This window comes from Lepidothrix coronata, unplaced genomic scaffold, assembly GCF_001604755.1.
Source record: "Lepidothrix coronata isolate B3197 unplaced genomic scaffold, Lepidothrix_coronata-1.0 Scaffold13, whole genome shotgun sequence".
Classification (NCBI taxonomy): domain Eukaryota; kingdom Metazoa; phylum Chordata; class Aves; order Passeriformes; family Pipridae; genus Lepidothrix; species Lepidothrix coronata.
This window is the reverse complement of record NW_016690193.1, coordinates 1,564,325-1,581,716: the sequence shown is the minus strand read 5'-3', so window position 1 is coordinate 1,581,716 and position 17,392 is coordinate 1,564,325. Positions and strand designations below refer to the sequence as shown.

The 17,392-nt window shown below is 41.5% G+C and overlaps 1 protein-coding gene across 9 annotated transcripts in view; it reads left to right on the top strand.

Moving 5' to 3' along the window:
* Window positions 1-17,392, top strand: part of SLC20A2 (solute carrier family 20 member 2) — a 56,627-nt gene that overhangs the window by 28,727 nt on the left and 10,508 nt on the right. For all 9 annotated transcript variants that reach the window (XR_001873290.1, XM_017805814.1, XM_017805817.1 and 6 more), the window contains 6 exons: window positions 1,182-1,322; window positions 2,557-2,642; window positions 4,567-4,663; window positions 6,707-6,823; window positions 7,539-7,742; window positions 9,126-9,714. Coding sequence is in view for 8 of the 9 variants with exons in the window: in XM_017805814.1 (XP_017661303.1) it covers window positions 1,182-1,322; window positions 2,557-2,642; window positions 4,567-4,663; window positions 6,707-6,823; window positions 7,539-7,742; window positions 9,126-9,714 (1,234 nt within the window). In the remaining variant the exon portion in view is untranslated. The remainder of the gene's footprint in view (window positions 1-1,181; window positions 1,323-2,556; window positions 2,643-4,566; window positions 4,664-6,706; window positions 6,824-7,538; window positions 7,743-9,125; window positions 9,715-17,392) is intronic.

Below are 17,392 nucleotides of genomic sequence, written 5' to 3'. Positions count from 1 at the left end.
GGAGGCTGAAATTTTGGGTAACAGCCTATGTTCAGTGACCTTGCTTTATCACCTGTGTCTGCTGCAGATCTGTTAAGAGAGGTGGCATGATCCAGAAAATTCAGGATCTCTCATGGCAGTCTGATTGCTGCCACTGGTGCCTCTTAACACATGAAGATTTAGTCTTAAGGCCATCAAGTCATAAGATGAAGAAGAGATCTTTCTAAGAATATTCTAATATTAGGTGAGGTCCACAGAATGCTCGTGTCACTGTCAAAATTATTTTGGTGTCCTGAGGTTAGTGCCACTGCAAGAGGAGTAGGAAACCTGGGTCCTTGCAAAGTGAAAGTGAGTTGAAGCATGGAGCTGCATGCTCAAGGGCTTGGTGGCCAAATGTGGTCTGATCTAACTACTGAAAGTAGTGCTTGGGGTACTTTTTTTTCTTCCCTGCACTCTTGACCACCATCCTTCCTGGACATCTGTAGGGACATAAGACATTGCATTACTTTATAGACCACTAACCACCATCTCTTAGTTATTTCCGTATGCCCAGGATATCTTTGGCTACTCCATGACTAAGACAAGACCTTTCTGCAGTTCTGAATTTCTCCAGTGCGACAGTGAACTGCAAATAAAGGCAGTTGAGAGAGTCCTTATTCCCTCCTCAGTCTGTTTTTCCTATAGAGGACTCTGAATGGCTGTGTGTCATTGAGAAGAGGCATAAAAACTCTCTACCCCACAATTTGAGTCTTTCTCTGGTAGTATCCAAATTTAGGAGCATGGGTAGTTCACTAGTGAAATGGTGAATACCTTCTCACACTGATCATGTGGAGGCTTCCAGATCCAGCTCTCAAGAATAAGGTTTTCTAAGCTTGATGCAGTCTGGGACCAGTTTGTGTATTTAATCAGACAGGCTGTAAATACTGAGAGCCTTCAAAAAAAAAAAAAGGCAGAACTGTTGTGAAGTGTAAAGAGCTGCTAGTCATAAACAGTCATAAGTAAGATGTAGCATTCAAAGCTGCTATTAAACTGTCTTAGTATCTGCTTTTAGAGACAGAACAGGAACAAAACTCTCTTTAGAAGATCTCTGTTATGCATGTGGAGTGTAGGCAGCACTTCTAAAAGAATGTGGGTATGTGGCAAAGAATTTTCTGTATTACATTATTGTTGTTGTTTATACCATATGGTTGGGTTTTTTCTAGGTTCTGCTGTTTGGCAGCTAATTGCATCATTCTTGAAACTCCCAATATCAGGGACCCATTGCATTGTAGGTGCTACGATTGGATTTTCTCTGGTGGCAATTGGCACGCAGGGTGTCCAGTGGATGCAGCTTGTCAAGATTGGTAAGTGCTGTCTCCTTTTATGTGTGACAGGATATGAAATAGTGTGTGCTGCCTGCAAAAAAACATTCCCAGAAATCTGCTTTGTGCTGATAGCAGTCCCTCGTTAACTTATTTTCCACCCCAGTTGTGTCATTCATAAGATGCACTGATGCCATGTTTATTAAGGGCTGCAGTGTGTCTGCAGTGGAGAAAGGCGTAAGACAAAAGTTGCACTTCCCCAGAGGTAAGCTGAGGACACGTTGTCCCCTCAGAGACATGCTTCAAGGTGACATTCCTCCTCTTCTAATTCTTTTTGTGGCAGCTCATACTACCCTGTTCTTGCTCTCTAACAATGTGTATGCCATCATGTGAATGCCCACAGTCATGTTTCTCCACCCACCATCTTCAGGGAGGCAAAATCTGGGCATACAGCACATGTTTAACTCACAGCCTCCCATTGCCAAGATCAGTACATCCAAGCAGGGGTGTGTGGATTTTTTTGTTATTGTTTTGGAAGCCTTGTAACCCGAGGTGCAGCCTAAAGCCTGTATTAAAAGGATTTGATTCTGAAAACATGGTAATATATTTGAACTTTAGCAATGCATATATTCTTTTTAATTCTATTGAAAGTAAAAGAGAGTTTACAGTGATAGCAGAATCAATCTGTTCACCATGCTGCAAACAATAAATCACTCTGGACGAGATTTGCAGAGTGCTGCCCTAATCCAGTTTTATTGGAATCAGTGGGAGTTATGCCACCTACTTCAGTTAAATCAGTCCTGGACATTTGCAGTGCTGGCCTGCAAAAAATTTACATGCATTATACATTACAGTTGGTGCTTCTATGGCATTTTGGAAATTGAGACTTTTCCCCTGCGAGCAGCATGGCATCCTGCTAAATGCAGTTGTTTCCACTCGCATGCAACACTTGTGGTTGTGGAGATTAGGAAATTACAGGGTTTGCTTGGTGTACTCTGATTCAAACTACAAGAGACTTTTATGATGAATTTGATTGCTAAACTTGCAAAATGATCAGGAGATGCTTTGGCTGATGTTTCTAATGGTGCCTAGCATTACTTTGACTTTAATGAATGTCAGTGGACACTGAGTTGCACCAGTTGTAAGTAAACATACAGAACATTCGTTCCAGTTGTACAAGAACTGTTTTAAATTTATTGCTCATTAACAACTTACTTAACTATTATGCAAGAATACTGTTTATTTCAAGTTTCCTTCTTTCTTTTCTTCAACACAGTTGCCTCTTGGTTTATTTCCCCACTGTTGTCTGGCTTAATGTCCGGAGTCCTCTTTGTGCTGATTAGATTCTTCATTTTAAACAAGGTAAAGAAATCTCCCTATTGTAATGAGTGCTTAGTATGAAGGTTGTATTCTAGCCTCCCATTTGAGTGCTGGCATTTCCAGAGTTAAAAGTTTGTGTCTTGCTTTTTGCACAGGAGACCAGTCATTTTTTTAATAGCCATTTGAACTGTACTTGCTTTTAGCAGTTCTGAAAGCTCAGGGTAAGTAATTAGACAAGTATTTGAGGCTTAGAAGGTGCTATGTGATAATTAATATTGTATATTCTATTTAGCAGAAGATGGTACACTGAGATTGCTTCTGTATTAGTACAAGCTTGCTGGCATTAACTTAGCCTCACAATAGCTGTTTTGACTGTTATTCAAACCAAACAGTTCTGTCTTGGAGATACTCTAATTGGCATTTTATAGTTGTGAAATTTTAAGCTTTGGTTTTCCAGCACATCAGACAGGAGATGGGCATCTGCATATTTTGTAGATTCTCAAGAAACCTGAATTAGTGGGTTTTAGGGACTTGATAACATCAGTCCATGTACCTCCAGTGCAAAAGATGCCACCCAGCATGAACTGGAAATCAGAACACTTTTATCTGCTTTTTCCATTTCTCTCACACCATTCAGCTTGCTAAAATGGGGAAGTGTAGCACATGACAATGACCTAAAATAAGGGGCACTATATTAGCAGTTATACAAGGAACTTAAATAGATGAGGGATTAATTCTTTTGCTATAAATAGCACCACCTGTAACCTCAGCTTCATCATTCTTTATTTCTGATCTAAATAAATGTCAGTGATAAAAACAGGTGATAGATTTGATCAGACTCAGCTTTGAATGAAGAAGTACTCAAGTTGCATAAACAATGAGGAAAGGTTCCACTATGGCATTCAAAACCTAGCAACTTAAGAAATTAGTCATCAAAATACATGAACTCTGGTATTAAAGCCACATATTTAAGCATTCAAGAGGCAGAAAAAGTTCAAGTTAAGGACATTGAATTTCTATTGCCATCTGTGCCATTCACAAAGTAGTAAGATCTGTAGAGCTTCTGCCATAAGCAGGAAGCGACTTGTGTTGTTTGCATGCATAAAAAAAGAGCAGCTTTCTAGCTGGCGAGTCCGTGGCCTGTTACAGGGCTTCATGCCCTTGTTGGGGGTCTGTGAATAGCAGCTGGCCCTGCAAATACAGCCCATGCTGCATCACGCTTTGGGACCGGGGCACAGCACAGGGCGGCTGCAGCCTTTTCTCAGCTCCCTTTTATAGCTCATGGCAGCAAGAAACAAAACCACATTAGCCAGCCCTCAGCTTTGCCAGGCTCTTTGCAAACACTCAGAGCCCCTCAAAAGGCCATGGCAGTCTCCTCACAAAGGCTTTGTCCGTGGCTCACATGGTGCATTTCCGCTGCACTGTCAGCTGAGCCTTTCCTTGTGAGTGCTGAGGGCACGAGGCTGCTGTGGGCAGCAGGCACGGCAGCATGCTAAACACTGTGTGCTCGCTTTATGTGTGTTACCTGTTCCATGCAGCCGGACACTTACTATTTCAGTGATTTCTGTTAGCTGGTAGAAAGTGCCAGGCTGTCTCAGTCAAAACCGAGAGGTTAGAAGTAAGGTTTAGAGATGGATGCATTGCACCGATGCTTGTAGCCTTGCCCCAAAACATCAAAGCCCTCTCCTTCTTAGCACCCTTCAGTTGTGCTGAGTGAAAGGGGTTCCTCTCTTGGAGACAAAAATGGATAAGGACACAGTTGCAGAAAGAAACCTGCCACCAGGTTGCTCAGCAGGTCTGCAGCCAACCTGAAAGTACAACCTGTCTCCCTGGTTCCCTTTAACACTGTCAAGCTACCCCAGAAGCACTGACTCGGGAGCACGTTTTCCTCATGGTGGTTCATGCTGACATTAATCCGGTGTGAAATCCAACTAATGTTTCCTTTTTCTCCTTGATTTCTATGCAGGAAGACCCCGTGCCCAACGGTCTCCGTGCACTTCCAGTGTTTTATGCTGCTACCATAGCTATTAACGTGTTTTCCATCATGTACACAGGGGCACCAGGTGAGTGAGCCATCCACAGGAGGAGGCACGGGAGGGAGGCTTCCCACAGTGCATAAGGATGCTCTGCCGGTGTGCTGTCAGGTAGCCATCAGCACATAGAGTTATCTCCTATCCTAGGAGTTAACAAGGGCAAGACTAAATCATTCACCTCCCCACATGCTTCTATTTGTGCAGTGTGTTTTTGTGACACCCTTCTGTTCACTGTGGTTAGTGGGGAAGAGTACAGCTACAAAAAAACCTCCTCTTTAAAGGAAGGGAAATTACTGAGCTGCCAGCTTTGGATTCGCGAATCTGAGTACTTGTTGAGCTCTCAGAGGTGTTCTAGATATGTGCATCAAGGAGAGAAGGTTCAGAGCAGGGCATAAGAGGGGGTAGGCTGTTTGCACTCAGTATAACGCTGTCGCTCCATTGACATCAGCAGAGTCACTGTTCTGGTAGGTCTGGCACGGAGACTGTTATTTAAATTTAGTTAACTTCCCTTTAATGATAAGAAACCCAAGCCTGTTTCTGAAGCCTGTTTCTGTATTAAATGCATCTTCTTTCTTTGGTGTTGTGTTTTCATTGCAACTCAGTAGAAGGAAATGAAGTTGAAGGACTTAATTTATATTTTTTTATATTTATATATTTTATGTGCACTTAAATGTTTGTGTTTATTCATATTTTTATTTATACTTGAATTAATATTTTTATATAATTTGAATTTATATATTTTATGTTTATATTTGTATATTTATATTCACACATTTTATGGCTATGTATTTGCATTTATATTTTTGTAGTTAACTTTACTTAAGCAGAGTACATTTAAACATGGACTTGTAGCAAAAGAGTTCAGAAAAAAAATGTTCAGTGATCTCAACTACTTTGTTGAAGACTGGTCATTAAATGTTGTCTTTAGATTAGATTATTGCCCCAGTGCCATGAACGAGCAAGCAGTTGAAGACAGACCCCTGAACGTGGCCCTTAATTCAGACAGTAGGCTTAGAAAGTGACCTTTTTTGAATGAAAATTTGTTTTCTCTAAAACCTGACACACTAGAGGTACTAGATAAATGCAGTTGGTAGACTCTACTCCATAGCATAGCATTACTGAAATTAATAAAAAGACATTCCCAATTTGAGGGTAACATAACTATTCCTTTTTCTTAAGTCTAATCGGCTATATATGCAAGATGTTTCACAGTAAATCAATTGTATAACCAATTTTTCTTCATTAGTTGTACTGCAGAAGTAGGTCAGGCACTTTGCAGTGACTCATTAAGCAAAATAAATAAAATAAGAATCTTAATGTCCCTTCTGTTTCAGCTTAGCAGTCTCTAAAGTGTGTGAATAAAAAGGTGGAACTCCCTTTTTGATACTCGGGAAATACATATTTACTCTCCAAGGCCTCTATCCTGGCTACATTTACTCCCAAGGATGAATTAATCACATAGGTTTCAAGATAGGCAATGTATATATGGGTTTGAAAGATCATAGTCCAAGCTCTTTCTTCATTAAGGGTTGGATCGCTTCATTGAACAAGTGCAAGGAGCTCTGTTGGGGGAATACTTGCAGTAACATGAGTTATTGACAGGGCTGTGCATTGCAGGACTGAAACTTCAGCTCTTGAGTGCAGCATTAAGCTAATATCCTAAGCAAATAATGGCTTAGATTAAGCTAAGCATTAGGCTTTATTGACCAGTGCAAAGGTCAGGTAAATATTTACCCTAAGGGGCAACACGGTTTAACATGCATTAATGTATAAAATCACTGCAAACCTGTCTTAGCAGCCCTGATGTGGGGGTCTTACCTTTGTCTTATTTGGAAATAAGGCCATAGTGGAGTAACAGAAAACTGGAAGACTAAACCTGCAAATGTTTCCATGTCAACTAGACCTTTAAATACTGTGGTAATGGTCATGTTAAAAGTCACCAGCTCATTCATGTTGGTTTTGAATACATTGTGAACACTGGCTTTTCTGTAATAAATCGCTCTTCCACTGGCTGGGATAATTAAGTCATGTTAATTTATGATTTTCTTAGGTTTTATTTCTTTGTCTTCACAGTACTGGGACTGATACTGCCAATGTGGGCCATTGCTCTAATATCAATTGGCGTGTCCTTAGTATTTGCTGTCTTAGTCTGGATTTTTGTGTGTCCCTGGATGAAGAGAAAAATAGAAAGTAAGTAGTTGTTTGATGAAGTGTGAGTGATGTAAAATTATGTAAAATTACATTTCAGAGGTGGAATTGCCTTTGAGAAATCAAGTCCAGTCCTTGAGAGGACCTAGTCCAGTCCCCACCCACGGGGAAGATGTGCTTAAACTATTCCTCGTGTATTTTTGTAATCTGCTTAAAAATCTGCAGTGGTAGAAATTCAAAACCTTCTTAGGCAATCCATTGCAGTGCTCACTTCTTCTAGAGTCTAAACAGAAACAGGACAATAAAACCTGGAATATAATCTGGTTAATATTTTAGTAAGGAAATGTTAAAGAGGAAAAACCTGGCAGAATGATCATCTTTAAGTGACTTCTTTAACTTTACAGTAAGTTGAGCTCATCACAGCTTTTAGCTTTATAGTCTTTTGCTTGTTTGCTTTGCTACTTTCAAGAAATGCAGTGTTTAAAATGCGGTTTCAGATTTCACTAATAGATGAACATCTTAGTGTTTTACTTCAGTTGTCTACTTTGGTGAATTTTATAGGAAAAAACAAAGATGCTCTAGAATTTTCCCACATGAACTTAGTAAAGATAAGTATTAGGAATAAATAAAGAATGTGTATGAAATGCAGCCACGTTATTGTATCCACGTTAAACTATGCAGTTGATGCAAACAGTGAAAATGTAAGTAAAAAGTGGTATAGGTTGGGTTTAAAATTATGGTACTATTATTTCCTTAGGCCGGTTAAAGAAAGATGCTGCACTGTCAAGGATATCAGATGAAAGTCTTGATAAAATTCAAGATGAAGAAACACCAGTCTTTAAAGAGCTTCCTGGTGCCAAAGCATCTGATGAGAGCACGATTCCCCTTACTGGCTCAGTAACAGAAGCTGCTGGGGCATCAGATACTATTGCAAATGGAAACCATCCACGTGTACCGTATGGTAAGAAACTAATGCAACACAGAGGGTTTGTGTTTTTCTTGTTTCAGTGAGGTTTCTTAACTGCGAGTAGGTCTCTCTTGTAAATAGTAAGTTAGCGTTTGGGATTTCCATCTCTAATCCCTTTTCAGCACATGTTTGGAAGGATGCTCATTTATAAGCGATGTTTTCTAGAGAGGACATAATTACATTTTCTTTGGCTGTATTTCAACTTTAGAAACAGCGGGAAAAAAAATTACTTGCCTCTTTGCTTTACTTTGTATCCTTAATGGTGTTTCCATCCTTTTGAGCAGTGGAAAAATACAGAGAACACAGATTACTGATGTATGAAGGTTAAATTCAGCATAAAAATGATTAACATACTACAACAGGAGATGAAAAGATTTGGACTTTAGTTGACAAACCTATGACCATTTGGACCATGTCCACTAGAAAAATCTCATGCATTGTTTTCTGAATATACATTTACAAGAAGTAGGCTTATGTGCATAAAGCTCTTTTTGTTCTCCCTTGTGGTGGGATCACCCCCCTCCACTTAGCGGTCTGCTGACTTTGATATCACTTTGCTAACATCTACACAACTCTGTAATTTGGTTAATAAATGTCTAAAATATTCAACTGTTCCTTGCAAAATCAAATAAGTCATGACGTGGAGCCCTTTGAGTGTGTGCCTCCAGTTTATAAATAGGTAAACCAAATTCTGAACGTTGCGTAGTGGAAATCCGGGAAGTCAGGAAGCAAAAACGTTTCTTCAGAAGTATTGCCTGTGATACATTTTGATGTGTGTCCTACAGCGTATGCTAACATTAAATATATGCAGTGGGAACAATTATCAGCATGTTCATAGAAATAAGATTTAGAAAATGTTGCAATAGCTGAGGAAATACTTCTGCAGAACATGAACTTTTTGCTGTTTTATAAAATTATTTTTAAATGTCTCTTAAATATAGGTGATCTTCTATTCGGTATGAAATAGCAGTAACCCACCTTTCAGAAATCCTAATTATTCCTATTCAATACCTCAGAAAAAGTAGAGTTTGCTTTACAAGAAAGAAATTTTATGGAAATTATTTTTTTCAGAGAACCTGAGCATTTAACCATCAAGTATCACGTTCTTATAGCTGATCCTAAGTGACTTGCTGCAGGTCATACAACATGTCTGGGGAGACACAACACTGGAACAAACCTCTTTTTGCACAGCATATGTGAGACTTTATTTTGCAGTGAATTGAATCTTGGCTTATTCGCTGCATGTAGTGAAAATTGGTCTCCTTTGTCCTGTATTCTCTCAGATGGCAGCCGCATTATTTTCTTGTGAAGTTGAAGGAACGGGGCTCTTGTATTGCATTTTGTATAAATAAAAATTCTGAATCTGTGCCTTTTTAGGAAGGGCATTTTCGGTGACGCACACCTCGGTGAAATCACCTGTTTCCAATGGCACCTTCAGCTTCGATGGCCATGTGAGGAGCGATGGCCACGTTTATCACACTGTGCACAAGGACTCAGGTTTATACAAAGACTTGCTCCACAAAATACACCTTGACAGGGCCAATGATGAAAGGCCCACTCCAGAAAATAACTACAAACTGTTACGACGCAACAACAGTTATACTTGTTACACTGCTGCTATTTGTGGCATGCCCGTGCATTCCTCCTTTAAGGCAGCAGATACGTCAACTCCAGAGGACAGTGAAAAGTTAGTGGGAGACACTGTTTCCTACTCCAAGAAGCGAGTCCGCTATGACAGCTACTCCAGCTATTGCAACGCAGTGGCTGAGGCAGAGATTGAGGCGGAGGAAGGTGGGGTGGAAATGAAGTTGGCCTCTGAACTTGCAGAACCTAACCGGCCCCCGGTTGATCCTGTGGAAGAGGATAAGGAAGAGAAAGACACATCTCAGGTCCATCTACTTTTCCACTTCCTCCAGATCTTAACAGCCTGCTTTGGATCCTTTGCCCATGGAGGTAATGATGTCAGGTAAGAGGATGAGATCTCTGCAGTTTTAAGGTTTAAATACTTGGAGCAAGGTTTGCCAGCTTGGCTGGTTGGAAAGCGCATTCATATCTGCAGGTAGATGATCATCAGGGCTCTGTTTTGCAAAGCATGTGGCATCGATGTCTCAGGTGCTTTCCAGGAGTTAGGCTGCCTAGTCCATGGTTCGTTTTCTTCTCAAGGGTAAAATCTTTTTTATTTACTGCTAAATAATTGTTTAGTGATTAGTTTAATTTAGGTTTAATTTTGGCAGTCTTTGAGGCATTGAGACTACCCCCAACATGCCAATCACTGTAAAAAAAACCAGGACAGTCCCACTCCTGCAGAATTTGCAGTCTGTTTGAACTGCAAAATCAGCAACCTTCAACAAGTAAGAGGTTTTAGACTACTTTTGTCATTAGATGAATTTCATCTCTTGTCACACTGAGAAAAGAGATGTGTGAAGAATGTCTTCATTTTGATTGCTGCATCCCTTACAGACTTCACTTAACTGAATCTTTTGTTTGGGGTTTTCCAGGAGTTTAGGACCATATGAGGCAGTGTATCACTAAAAAGTCTTTTTAGTGAAAGTTAAAGTTAAAAAAAAGTCTAAAGTTTAAGCATTAAAGTCCTACTGCAGTTCATAAGCTGTACATAAAACTTCTCTAGCTGCTGCAGTTCTCTTACCAAAATAAAGGGAGCTACCCCCAGTGAGCCCTGGTCATGTGTCCGTGCCCCATGCAGAGAGAGGACACAGGCTATGGCTCATCTCTTAACACTCATTTAATAAGCTTCACGTTTCCCAGCATAGTTCTGGTATGCAGTATTCCCTAACAGGAGTTTTATCCAGAGGCACTACCACCGAGTTGTCCTTGAGTTTGGAAGAAGACGGTGAGTTCATCCTTCAGTCATTTGGCTTAAGTGTGCCTGTCCTTAAATCTCACAGCATTAATGTCATTTCCCAGGAATAAAGGAAAAGCATCATCTTTCAGGAGTCTTTTTCTCCTGTTCATATTGACTCAGGCAGCTGACGATCTTGAAGTTGGTCTCAGAAAATGTTTATCTGCACTTCTTTGGCCTCCATCATCTGGTCAGATCCCTGCAAAATAGTGTCTCTTTACTCACTCATTTGCCAACCTCTTTCATTTTGAAGGTTTGGCTCTGTTTTATTCCACAAAGTACAAGACTTTTGTCTGTAGGACACAGGCTCAGGAATGAAGCATTTTATACCTTTCTTGTCTGCACTCACATTGCCCATCTGCCTATAACACTGTGGGGGTCTATTGCACCTCATCATCTCGATGGCTTGTGACTGGAGAGCAATTTGGGTGGTTTTGCTCTGTCCCTGGGAACACTGCATATTTTTCCTTAAGGATTTGGCTGGACTGCCTCTTCCCTAGGCCTGGAGTGATCCATTTGGTATTTAATAAGCACTTTTTCCAGTATCATGATAAGGTCCCCTGAGAAATTCACTCAAGCTGCTTGTTGAAGCAGCTGTCCTTATTTGGGTTGTAGCTGGGGCTGTACTGAGTCCCCTTCCCACTGAACCCTTTCTGTGTTAGCTGTGCCCTGGCACTGTTGGTTTCAGTGTTTGTAATGGGACTTTAAAGCGTTCATGATTTTCATCGCCCTCCTTAGGCATTTGGGCAAACACTGTCCAACTCAGCAAGAACAGTTATTCGTTGCTCTTGTCAGCCACCCAATTTAACTCACTGCTCATCTTGAAAACGCTTAAAAACATGTTTCTTCCCATCCAGTCAGTGTCCAGGGAATTCAAAATAGGGCTTTCTGAAGAGCCTTCTTGTACTCCCTTCGTATCCGCAGGGATTTGGCTCCAGGAAGGAGTCCAGGGTCCCCTCATCCTCTGGATCAGAGGTGCAACTTTCTTTCCTCTTGGATGGTCTCTGTTGTTAAGGACCTCTGCTCTGAGCATGCTAGCTGGCCAAGAGCAAAGACCCATGGGGGGTAGTAGCACGTGCTGAAGGGAACATAGGAATAAGGACAAACACCACTGATCTTTCTTGTAATGTACCCTGGGAAATACCATTGCAGAAAGCTCACAGGCTACCTCAGTAGGTACCCCAGCCCTGCAGGTGATGCTTATACATACTCCTGAAGGACTCATATGTTACGCAAGCAGCACTTGCCTGTTCTATAGGAGGCAGGGGTAGTAGAGTTTGGTAGAAGTGATCTGTAAGGATGCAATCAGTTCAGATATCAGATTTGGTGTTGACAGGAGCTGGCCAGGATGAAATACAAAGTTCAGACTCTGTGCAGTATGCTTTGTTGCATCTTACAGCCTAATTCCCCTAGAATTTTTTAATTTGACTGGCTTGTTACCTTGGCAATATCCTTTCCTGAAAATTCATATTTTTTTAGTATTTTTCATATCTCTGCTCCTGCAGGTGATCCTACCAAATTTGCCAGGAAACATGTGTTTTTATTAAATGCTATTTGTTCCAAAATCTCTTCTTAAGCTGAATTCATATGTTGCAAAACTAAAGAACAAGTTGGCTTCATTTTGTCAAAGCTAGTAGAAAAGCAAGAAGATGGTCATGGGTGTAGGACTGGATGGGAACCCATCCTTGTGATTGTACTGAGTTCCAGCTAAACAACAAAAATTAAAGACCCCTTTCTATGCCTAAAAGATATAGTAGGTAAAACACTCCAGGAACGCAGATATCTGTCCAGTGGACTGTGTAGCAGAGACATTTTTCCAGTCTTCGTCTAGCAGAGCAGAAGACTTCTTACTGGGCTCTTGGCTCCTCCACATGCTACATGAAGATCTGCAGAGCTTGAAAGGCAACACATTATTTTAAAAATAAGGCAGTAGAATCTAGCTAGGAGCATGGCTTTCTGTTCACACTTCTGTAAGAAAGTAAGCCCTGACAGTCCATCTTCCACTGATGACTGCTCTCTTTTCATCTCCCTCCTTTGTTTGCTTTCCTTCTGCTCATTCTAGATGCTGCTTCTCTATTTTTTTTCCTCAGCCTTGAATCCTGTTATAAAAATCCAGCTTTCCTCTGCATTTGGTTTAAAGCTCCTCACTCATATTTAGGGTGGCACCTCCACTGTCCACATCTTTTTCTTTGGACTTGTCTCCTACATTTTCTTTTGCTATCCTGGAACTTACTCTTGTGCCATGTTTTCAATTTATTTTCCATCAGGCTGTTTTTTGGTATTCCTTGAAGGGACAGGAGCAGATAAGAGGAGCAAAGAGAGAAAAATCAAAAGCTAATAGGAAACTTAAAAACTGCAGGTAATTGCGAAACAAATAATTGACCTGTTTTAGAGCATATTTGAGCATGAGGCTTACAGTTCAGATTGAACCCTGTGGGAGCTCAGAAAAACTTCATGGATCAAAAGTGCCCCATATAGTTTGGACAGCACTTTACTGGACAAAACATCATATGGACATCCCTCATTTCATTGTCCAGGATTGCCCATGGACCTGGAAGAGTTAAATCAGTATTTTGCCCTCGACTGCAGAACTAACTTGTAACTAACTCATGGGGGAGTTAGATCCCAGTTTCTTCCAAGATGGTGCTTTTTAGCATCATAAGGATACCAGCCATCTTTGCTGTAGGAGCTGATGTTTGTAGCAGTCAAGGCTCATGCTTAGGCTGACATCAGCAGGGATCCTGACTGGGGCAGCTGTGTGTTAAAAGAAACAGGGAGTCATGGCAACTCCTTATTTGGGTGACTGTTTTGTTCAGCCCATCCCCTCCTGCCCCCCTGCCACCAAGCTCATATGCGCTGTGTCAAGGGTGCTGGAGCTCTTCCAGGGCTGGGACTAGCTGAGCCGGGCCGAGAGCCTTGTGACACCATCATGCACATGGACTGAATGAAATCTAAAGAATTTAAAATCCCGACTAAATGTGTTGGGACAGAACTGCTGAAAAAAATGTTTTTGTTTAACTTAATTAGAGGCACCAAGTGAGCAGCTCCACTGGCTCAGCACCCGAGCACAAAGGGAGCACGTCAGGTCATTGCAAGGGCAATGGGAGAATAAAAAGGCCAGGATGGAAAAAAGACCTGGGCCAGGAGCGTGACACAAGGAGAACTGCCAGCTTCCTAAATGCTTGTTCAGAGCCAGCTTTCCAGAGAGGCCGGGAGGCTGGGTTTTGTTGGCCAGTGGGGATTATACGCACCTATGGTTGAGTTGGACTGAGCTTATTTTTCTAACATAGGCTAGCTCAGCAGGAATTGTGATGGCCCGGGGCTCAGCTCTGCAGACGGAGCGGCCTACCTGTATAATGACAAATAACAGGAGAGTTGCTGAAATTGTAAAGTTTATGCTGCGTTTCAAAGTCTGGAAATATTTCTGAATTAACTAGTTCTCAAGAACAAGGGCAGTTAGGCAGGCTGTTTTGGACATGGCTAGAGAGGGCTGCTAACCCCACAGCTATCTCTGGTGCTCAGCACAGTGGTGGCTGTGGCTGCTTTGTTACTGGGTTAGGAATGAGAAAGCAATGAGCAGAGTGCATCGGACCCACAGCCCCATCCTAGCAAATGGGAAGATGCTGTTGTTGACTCAGTCATTCTCTGTAGCTTGTTATTCCTTGAATAAGGATTTTTCTTGCAATCAAAGCAGGATGACCCACAGAAAGATGCTGTAGGTCAGTGTGAGGTTTGTTGATTAAAATCTGCTGTTTATGCTCTGAAAAAAGCCTCTACCTCGTGCTCCTAAACACCTGTCCCTGCATGTGTTTAGGCTTTTCTCGTACAGATTCTTTCCCCTATAAATGGGTAGCCTCTTCTGTCCCCTCCTACCCTCCCTTCTCTGCCTTGGGCCATCATTCTTGCTGTCACAGGAGAAACCCTGTGGATGTCAGAAGGAGCTGCATGCCTTGACTTGTGTGAGCAGGCATCTACCTGTGCTCATGGATTCTGGCCGTGGAGGAAGGTTGATTTATTATCGTGATGGTGGCAGGAGGCATGATGCTCCAGCTGAACAGGGTGACTGTGGCCCATGCTGCCCACCCCTTCTGTGCGTGCCAAGGTGCAGTCGGTGCTGAGGTTTGGCTGGTACATGCTGTAGGGAGGAGAAACCTCCCTGCAGACGTTTCACGGGGGATCTCAGTTTTCCTGAGTTCCTGCTGCATAAATGGTTTGAATGTGTCTGCTCTAATTAAATTTCACTTGGAGGATTTCAAGACTACCCTTGCGTATTCATGCTTAGATATTAAGATAAAAGGGTCATTTGTGTTAGTTTCCAGGTCATGCCTTATAGATTTATGGCACAAATTTGACAAAGAATGGCTCTCATTATCTAAATGGTACAGACTGCATTACTGACGACAGGATTTAAAACTATTTCAGAACTATAGTAAAAATGTTTAGTGTTTTTAAAATATTTCTACACATTGTCTCACTGGTTTTAGGGAAGCTGAACTGCTACCAGACAGGGAATTAATTGTTTAAGCAAAGCAGTTTGAGTGAAACTAGGAAATACCTACTTGCTCAAAATACAGGCAGAGGAAACTCCTCTCACCTCCATACAGACTTCACTGGATTTTTAGGTCAGAGCACACAAACAGCAGTAGGATTCACCTTTTTCCCCTCTTCCTAAAGTAAATGTAATGGGATTAAAGGAGGGAAGAGCTGGAACCTTGCCAGTATCTCACTGCACACAGAGAGCTTAGTGGGGTTCAGCCTCCTGGCTAAATAAGGAGTCTAAAGGAGCTATAATAAGGCTGGATTACAAAATGAGTATTTCTTATTTCCTCCTTGAGAGCTGCAGTCGAGATCACTTAGAATATTTAGGAAACTAATCTGTCAGTTATGATTAGTGAGAGCAGCCTGATATCTTATTTCTTCCCTTTTTAACAGAAGTCCATCCTGTGAATCCAGCCTGTGTCTCAAGTAGATATGAATCTTCACTTGTGTCCTTAGTTGTGTAGGGATGTGTCATTTTTGTTGTGCCATGCAGGCAAGCCAGAGGAGAGCAGCAAGAAACAGAGCTCCAGTGGGCGCAGGAATCCCTCCCCATCCTGCTGTGAGCAGGGCCCATGAGTGGGTTTGCCAGGAAAAAAGCTGATGCTGGTGGGTATGAGGGAGGATGGACCCAACTCTCCAGGATCCAGTGAGTTGGGGTTTCAGGGGCAGTATTTGGAGTGCACAGAAATGAGCTGCAAGAATAAAAACATATCCTCCCTGACTCATTAACGCACCCAAAGCTTGCACTTTGTGCACTTCACAGGGCACATCTGTGGCACGCTTTTATTATTCTATGGTATATGCACTATTTCAGAACTGTCTGGTTATTGGAATTAGGATTAAACTCTCTTGATAATCTGAGATCTCTGGAGATCAGGACATATTTTTTTTCCTCTTGCTACCTATAGGCAAATCTTTCTTGCATCCTTACTCAACTGGGTGATGTCATGGCATAACTACAGCCTACTCAGAAATATCCATCCCACTGATTTTCCCAGTGGAAGGTTTGTTTGTGAAACCCTGGCTTGAGAAATTGAAAAAAGGCTGGGGATTTTGCAATTGTATTTGTAATACTGGACGCCTAATAAAGATTTCTCAGATGGCTGTTTAGCTCGTCATTCAGTTTTAATTGGTGAAAATGTACATTTCAAGGTTCTTTCACTCCACTAGAAAAAGTGGCTAAAACACAATCTCTTTTTTCAGGTAGCAGAGCATCGAAGCATGGTCATCAAGGAGTCTGTAGATTATTAACAAAGCATATTCAGAGTGCAGATTTCAAATACAGTTAGATTTTCTTTTTGAGCAACTCACTACTCCCCCCAAATAATAGTGAGGTAGCAGCAATGTTGCTACTTCACAAAATGTTATGACAAGTTTGATGGGATTTGGCAATAGAGCATTCAGCTGATGGTATTCTTCCATTACTGGGAAAAAAACCCTAATTTTTTAATAAAAATATAATTTAAAAAAAGTTTTAGTCCTTGTGCCTCCAGAGAAGGGCTTGGACTTGTGACCCAAAGTTACCAGAAATTTCTGCTTGTGTGTGTGCACATGGGAAACTGTAATTTCTAAGCCTGTCTCATGATAGCTGAATGTGGGGTGTTTTTTTTTTTGTTGTTGGTAATACTATCTGTCTCACAGGGGAGAGGAGAAGCCAACTCTATTTATAGTTCAGATTCACTGTCAAATGCTATCTTTCACAACAGTTTTATAAATGGTGCGTGACAGATTCTCAACTGGCACAAGCGAGCAGAAAAAGAGAAGTTGTGCCAATTCACGTTAGTCGAGAGAGAAATCATCATGAGGGTCAGGCAGCACTTCAGAAACACTGAGCAGCACTTTGCTGAACCACTGTGACACGTGTCTGCAAGTACAAGTATTACTATAGATGGCATTTAATCCTGTATTGCACCTCTGGAGAAGGCAAACAGCCCCTATGCACTGCCCCTGCTGCAAAGTCCTGTGCCCTGCAAGTAACTGTGGCTGGTGGAGCCCAGCAGAGATGGTGAAAAGTACTGGATGTGGAAAGTAGACTTTTACAACAGGTAGACTCAGGAGGTAGGCTTCTTATGCCATTTCGTACATTCATCCTAAAATTAGCTTGTAATGGCCATCCTCTTGTGCTCAGTGGAAAAGTGTGTATTAGGCATACAAAATTAAAGTAATGCCATGGCAGGAGCAGCTCATGTTGCTTTTTAAACCCAATAGCTAAATAATACAGCAACATCCTCTAAAGCACTTCAGT